This window comes from Rhincodon typus, chromosome 3 (genome assembly GCF_021869965.1).
Source record: "Rhincodon typus isolate 14 chromosome 3, sRhiTyp1.1, whole genome shotgun sequence".
NCBI lineage: Eukaryota > Metazoa > Chordata > Chondrichthyes > Orectolobiformes > Rhincodontidae > Rhincodon > Rhincodon typus.
The window spans coordinates 7,274,198-7,282,010 of NC_063334.1; the positions used below are offsets into that span (position 1 = coordinate 7,274,198).

Genomic DNA, 7,813 nt, shown 5'->3' on the forward strand with positions numbered 1-7,813 from the left:
TACCAGTCTTATCTGAGAACTCAGATGACCATAAAATTGTTCAAATAGCTCTGACAAAGGGAATACTTGATTTTACTGACAGTTCCTATTGTCCAATCTATTCTGAAAATTATGCAAAGTTTATTTACACAAGATAAAGAGGGTTCACGTACTTACAATTTCTGCCATTGATACTTTCAAATATCTGCCTGATCATCCCTTTAATTGGGACATGGGAAGTGTGAATTGAAAGTGAATACCTGCAAAGGATCAGGACGAGAGAGTCCTCCTGTTTTTATTTTGACTGGGATAATGTCCCTCAGCACTGAGGCCTGTCTTTTAAGCTGCCCACCCCCAGTACCTGTCAGCCATTATGGCTGCCTACAGACTCATTCAAGAGGCAGCTGGCCTAACTCTGCCTGCAACTTTGCTCCCACAATGAAAACCCTGCCTTCTGAGTCATTTTTCCCAAAGTGAACCTGTAGAACAGGGAATTTTCCAACTTCTGCTGCATATCTTGAATAATGAAAAATCAGCTGATGAGGTATTCAGTTGGGAGTAGTTATTATGAGTAGAATTTAACAGAATTAAATTCCCTGACTGAGGGACACGGCATTGGAAAGGTTGTGGGAGTTGGGGGTCCTGATGAAAGCCTGACCCTGCCTTTGATGCGGACTTATCTCGCTCACGACCTGAACCCCATGACATGCCCTTCATCATTCATCTGTTCCTCCTCCTCAATCCAAGGCATTCAGTGGGTGTCATACCTACAGCAGCCACCACCTGCCCAGTGGTGCTACTGAGCCAGAGAAGAGCTGCTGCCCTTTGCTGAGGCAGTAGCTCACAGGGGGCAGGACTTTAGCCCTCCATGTCATTGATCATCCAGCCTCTGACCTTGCAAGTGCCTGAGTGCCATGCGATGTGGTGACGTTTCCAAGCAAAGACAGCTCGAGGCTCCTGCCAAACCTCCACCTAGTAGCCGAAATCTTTGTCCCCACCATTAAATCCAGCCCCTATGACGAGAAGGATAGTGGTCATAGATGTTAAGGATGGATTAAACATAACATGGGTACCGGGGAAGAGGGCAGTGAGGAGGAAGTGAAATTCTTGGATGGTAGACACTTCATGTAGATAGAGATTGTGGGGTGAGATTTGGAGATGAACTCTGGATTTCACTGACTGTATGCAGATCAAGACAAAGCTGCAGTTTTAAAAACAAATACAAATATTGCAGATGCTGGAAATCAGAAGTACAAACAGAAAATGTTCAGCCAGCCCAAGTAGCAACTGTGAAGGCAAACGGAGTTGAGGTTTCTGGTCGATGACCCTTCACCTGAATCTTAACTTTATTTCTCCCCAGGGAGACTAAGTATTTCTGTAAAGTTCTATTTTTATTTCAACAATTTTATTAAGATTTGTAGGACCTGGCCAGTGCTTGTTGATTTTGAGAAATTGACATTTGATCTCTGAATAAAACCACTGCACTGTGTGTGATGAAGGTTCTGCAATAGCCTGTCAGGTAGGCCGTTCCAAAATTTTGAGTTAGTAATGATTACATTAGCTCTGTACAGTTACAGACATGATGTGGATTATGCTGGCATTGTAGCATTGAAGACAAACACTGGTAACCTAAGTTAGACATCTAGAGAAAAAGACAATTTGCATTTTCAATTTATGTGGACTCAACCATCCTGTCAGTTTTGTTGTTTGTTACTAACTTGCACTCTTGCTGGTTTTCATTCTCTTTGACCTTCTGCAGGGTATGCCCCAGTGACTGGAATGTGCCACCCAGTTCGCAGTTGTACTCTAAACCATGAGGATGGCTTCTCTTCAGCGTTTGTAGTTGCTCATGAGACTGGTCACGTGTAAGTTCTGAAAAAATGCATAATAAACCCAGTGCTTTGGAGTTCATGTCACATACAAAGCTGATCAACACCTGTTCAGTGAGGGTATGTAGGCTTCAAGCTGAATGGTCTGCAATTTAGACCACTGTTATCTGTGCTTTTCTGCAGCCTCTGTTTCTTCTGGGATGATGACCTCCCTTCTGTCACTGACACAAACAACACTATAGAGAACTAGAAAGGCCTTTCTTTTAACAGACCCTGTCTAGTTGCACTTCCCAGGACTCACCACCTTAATATGAAAGGAAGAAATCAAGAATTAGCATTTGTAAATGATCAAACAGTTCCTCAGGCCATTCGAGGCACATTACAACCAATTGATTGCAGGGCAACGGGAAAACAGAGGACGAGACTAATGAAATGAAATGAGATGAAAACTAATTGGGTTACTTTTCCAAAGAGTCGGTACAGGATTAAATTGACCTGGTTCTGTGCTGTATAATTCTGTACATGACCATATTTGAAGTGGGGTCTGGTTGTTATGCACAGAAATATAGCAGACAGTTTGCACAGAATGGCCAACAAAACATCACAAGATAGGATATCCAACTAACCTGTTTGGAAGGTGTTCAAGACTGGAACACTACAAGAATGCCAAACTCTGCTTTGAATAATGCCATTGGACCTATTATATGAGTCAAATGGGTCTTGGCTAATAAAAATACTCAGACTCATTTCTGTCAATTTTTTTTTTGCAAGCACACATTTATCTTCCCTACGTTTTAATTCTGCTGCTGAGGTGGAGAGAGCCTGTTTGGAGTGGAGCCCGTTGGCACTGAGGGTTTAGTCGGGTGACCCCCAGGGAAGCTTGCGTGACCTGCCAGTTGCAAGTTGAGCTTCCCTGTCTTGAGCCTTCAAGGATGGGGGCTGTATGGGGGTGCAGGCAGAGTGAAGGTGGAAGGACCGCCCACCTCTGGAGTGTCCTGAGTGGAGAATTCTGAGGGACCTTCTCCTCTGTCTGGGTGCGTCCTGGCACTGCCTTGCCTCCTTGTGAGGAAGGGTTACCTGGAGTGCATGCCTGATCGCCAAGCCTCGGTCACGTTCTCTCTGCCTGGGACTGAGCAGATATCTGGTTCCCGGGCAGTATTCTGAATGAAAGCGACCTGGAATGTTTCTTCCTCATCCAGCTGTATAGCTGTTGCAGTGAGGTTCTCACCAGCTTGTATTCCCACACTCATGATGCCAAATGTTCCCACTGAGCTGTCTGTCAGTATCTGGGTTTTAGGGGGCGATGCAGGAGGCAGCTTTGCCAATGCTTCCTCTGAGGCCTGCGTACTCTTCTCCTTAGAATTCCAGGAGAGCCCTCTTGGGGTGGGCATTTCTCTGCAGAGGTCATGGAGATGCTGGCTGTACCTGCAAGACACAGTTGGGAGAGAAGGCATGGTTTTCAGTGGTTAGAAGTGGTTTGCAAAGGGCAACACTGACAGCGGGATTAATGTGACCGTCACAGTGGAGTGAAGAGTGGGAATCACTTGGTGGGTCCCAGTCTTTGCTTCTGCGGGCCAGAATTCTTTCCTTGTAGCGACCAAGCAACCAAATGTTAGGCACTGCCCCACCAGTACATCTCACTCTGCCCTGTTAGGGGCTCTCTTCTCCTGTGCTGAGAAAAGTGGGGGACTAGAGTGCGATGCAAGTGGATACACAGGGCTGTTAGTACTGGTGCAGGGTAGTGAAAGATGGTGAGGTGTTCTAAGGGAGTGTGTGCGTTTGTGTGTGTGTCTGTATGTGTGTGTGTCTGTATGTATATTTGTGTGTTTGTGTGTGTGTATGTATGTGTGTGTGTCTATATCTATGCGTGTGTGTGTCTGTGTATGTGTGTATGTCTGTATGTGTGTGTGTGTGGGTTTGTGTGTGTGTGGGTTTGTGTGTGTGTGTGTGGGTTTGTGTGTGTGTGTGTGTGTTTGTGTGTGTGTGTGTGTGTGTGTGTGTGTGTGTGTGTTTGTGTTTGTGTGTGTGTGTGTCTCTGTGTGTGTGTGTATAACCTAGTGAGGGAAGATGTTGCAGGTGGTGTGATGGCAGGGTGTGACACTTGGGGGGAGGTGGCAGAGATCGAGTCAGTGTGTGTTAGCTGAGAGAAGAGTGTGGCACTTCGTCTGGCAAAGCAGATACAGTCATTGACCTTTTTGTGGCTGTGCTGGCTATTCCCACGCACCCAGGTAGTGAGGCTGCCTCTTCTGCTGGTCTTCCAGAAATTCCTATTCCCTGTTGGAGAATCATGATGTCACCTTCCCCTTCTCCACCATCTTCTGATTCTGTCTGTCAGTGAGCAGGATAGCTTCAGAATAACAGTGCCTGCCCAGCTGCACAGCAGCCTGTTCGAGATGGTGTGAATGTAAGGGGTATGCAGGTCTTTCTGCAGTTATCTGGTGAGTGCAGTTATGGTCTGGGAATTATGCGTGGTAAGGTCAGACATGAGGCGTGATGGGTGCGGACTGAGTCATTAATGAGGGTGAGTTTCATAAGATATGGCAAGAGAATTTGCTACGTCTTGTGGTAACCCATCGAGACTGAACACAATGTGGACTTTGCCAAAAAAATGCACAAGTCAGCACAAAATCTGTGGAGCAGCTTTACTGGGGAACTAACCTACCATGAATACTCAGTGAGGAAGAAGGCCAGTGCTCCAGTGCAGTATGGAAGGGCTACAATCCTGCCACAGGTGTCGTCTTTCATCTGGGATGTTAAACTGAGGCCTATCTGTCCTCTCAGGTAGGCATGAAAGGTTGAAAAGGGAGGAGAAGAGTTCCTCTGGTATCCTGGCCAACATTTATCTCCAACCAACATCTAAAAGCACGCTATCTAGTCGTTCTTTTCACTGCTGTTTGTGGGGCCTTGCAGTGATGATTTAGCTGCTGCATGTCTTACATTCAAACAGTGACCACACTTCCAAAATGTTTAGATACCCTGAGGTTGTGAAAGATGCTAAGTACAACTCCTTTATCTCTTCCTTATACAACAATTCAATGTTCACCTAATGAACACTATGCAATTTAATCTTACGTATACAACTTTAAATAACATGTTTACCCACGCTTCCTGCAGCTGCTCCATTAACATAGCCATATTTAAATAAATATTTGGTCTTGTCCACTTCCAGTTTAGGTTGCTTTCCCAAAGATGACTAACATGCAAGGTTGGGGAGTTAGTTACTCAGACTTAGTTCCTCCAGAACTGTTTAGGACATTGGGCAGCAAGACTGTCAGGCAGAAGATACAGAAGCTTGATCGGACACACTAACAGGTTCAAGAACAGCTTCTTTCCTGCCCTTATTAGACTGATGAATGGACTCTCTAACTTCAAATATTGCTGATCTTGTTAATGTTGATCTTGTCTTGCATACATCCTGTGTGGTGTAATCTGTATGCCTTACTCTGTCCAAGTTTTTTTTTCACCCTCTGATCTGTATGTCCTTGCTCTCAATGATCTGCCCATACTGCTCACAAACAAATTTTTTCACTGGTACACGTGACAATAAATAAAATCAACCAATCAATCCACCAATAGTCCTGAACCATTGCAATCTCTTTCATTTCAGACCACATACTGTTCTCCTGTGATGATCCTCCTTAAGTGTACTTCACCAGATCTTCTTTGGCTGCTTTGTCTTTGGTCGTCTGTTGATATCCATTCTACTGTCACTCTGGCTTTTACGTATGTCTGTGAGTTAAGTACATATAATGCCAGTCTCAATCAATCCTCTGTCCCAATGTCCTCTGTGTGCCTCTGCCCAGCCCTCTGTCACACTTCTTGGAGCTTTTGTCTCTCCAAGAGATGCTCAGGATCTCATGTAGACAACACGAGTGGGAGATGTACAACTTAGATGATACCTTTGCTGTATTCTTCTGTGACTTGCTGGCATTGGGTGTTGTTGGTATTAAGATGGGCATATAGAGTCACAACATCATTGTCACATTGAAACATGTGCAGTGTCTGGAAGACTGATGCTACTTTGGTGATTCTTGTGTGGGTATCAATCTCTACCCTACCCTCTCTGGAGATGTTGCTTTCTAGAGTGGGGAGAAGGTCAATGTCCTTGGTGTTGTGTCACCCGAAGGAGTTGGGTGGCTTTGTTGCTGTCCAATCATCGTTGTCTTTGTCTTCTCCCACCTGATGCATAGACCAACCTTGATGTCATTACACTCAAAACTGATGACCATGCCTTGGAGCACGTATGATCCTTCAGTAACCCAGATGATGTCATCTGCAGACTGCAGGTCTGTTAGCGTGTGGTTTTAAAACAGGATGCAAACTTTGCACCCGCCATTACCTTCCGCGTGTTTGTGAGCACAGGTCAAAATGTGTAATGGTTAAAATTTGGAAATGCAGGGGGCTTCCACTCTGTACAGTGTGTGAGTTCATTGTGAGATTCTATTATAATGCAGACAGTAGACACTATGGCAGGGAAAACATGAGGAGATTAGGAGGGAAATCAAATCAATTAGCAAAGCAAAGAAGGACTACGAAATTAAACTATCAAGGAATGTAACATAGAATTGGAAAATATTACACAGACATTCAAATAAAAAGAGCAAATAGGGCCAGAAGAACAGGATAAAATTGCAGGCAGAAGTAATGAGAGCACAAATATATGCAATAATTACTTTGCTTCAATATTTGCTAGGAAGACAGAATTACACATATTTGACTATTAGTTCAGAGGGGTGTGGTGCAAGAGAACTGGCACAAATCTAATGTTACACGAATATTTAAGAATGAGACAGAATATGTCCAGAGAACAAGCAGACCAGTCACCTTAACATCCATGGTAGGAATCAAAGTGAAATCCCTAGTAAAGAATGAATTAGAAAAGCATACAGAAAAAAAATGCAATAATTAATAAGCAACATGGCTTTCAAAAGGAAAAGCTTTGCTTTATCAGTTTCATTAACTTCTTTGAAGAGATAAAAAGTAGACAATTAAGGATAGTACCATGAATGTAATTACATAGATCTCCAAGAGATAGGTGGTAAGGTAGGTAGGTAGGTAGATAGATAGAAATTTATTATTAATTGTATTTGTGAAAATACAGTAAAATATGTATGTCTCCACAAAAACAGCACCATTTCTTCAAAAACCTGCCACATAACATGAATAGTGAATAAGATCATACTTAATCAAGTTGGTAACAGATTGAGTAGCCTGTTGGCTTCATGATAGAAAGTATAGTGTAGGAATAAACGGTAGTTCTCAGAATAACAGAAGGTGAAAAGTGATGGCCACAAAGAATAGTGGCACACTTGCTGGTATTCCAAATTTTTATTAATAATTTAAGCTTTGGATTCAAGAAGGATATTTCTCAATGGCACCAAATTTGGAGGGGGGGTGCGAAACACTGCAACAAGCTGTAAGAAATCATTAATAAGCATGCAGGATGGGCATATAATTGGCTAATGACCTTCAACAGGATTTCTGGGCAACATTCCTGCCCAGAACTTAATTCCTGAAATGAAGAGCAAATAAAATCAGGTAGACATGAGGAGCCATTGTGATGTCCTTGGAGACACTGTTGCATGAGGTGTAACAAAGCAGGATACAGATACTTTGAGCTGAAGCACAGTGTTCTTGAGGCTCAGGATGCTTGGGTGGAATGCACAGATCAGTCAGTGCAAATGAGTAGGACTGAAGAGCAAATGAGTAAGGAATTTCTTTAAGGTCAGTTTTATGGGACACTGTTCTTAACATGCTTTGCCAGTTAAAAGGACCACAAGTTAAAACTTTGGACCGTAACAAGTCTTTTATCAGAATTATGGCCAGATTCTTCCCAACCCACCAGTGAGATAGACAATGACTAAGGAAGTTGGGAGAATCACATGAGATGCCAAATGGAAAGATTCCTGCCATCAGAGCAAAAGTTCTATTTTCCAATCAAACATTGAAGAGTGAGAGAGAGAGAGAGAGGATTTTCTCGCTAATGAGCAGCAAGAGGTTTATTA

The 7,813-nt window shown here is 43.4% G+C and overlaps 1 protein-coding gene across 1 annotated transcript in view; it reads left to right on the forward strand.

Moving 5' to 3' along the window:
• The window catches only part of LOC125487688 (A disintegrin and metalloproteinase with thrombospondin motifs 3-like), a 107,363-nt gene extending 105,515 nt beyond the window's left edge, over positions 1 to 1,848 (forward strand). The window contains exon 5 of the mRNA XM_048619768.1: positions 1,739 to 1,848. Coding sequence (XP_048475725.1) covers positions 1,739 to 1,848 — 110 coding nt within the window. The remainder of the gene's footprint in view (positions 1 to 1,738) is intronic.
• The last annotated feature ends 5,965 nt before the right edge of the window (positions 1,849 to 7,813 follow it).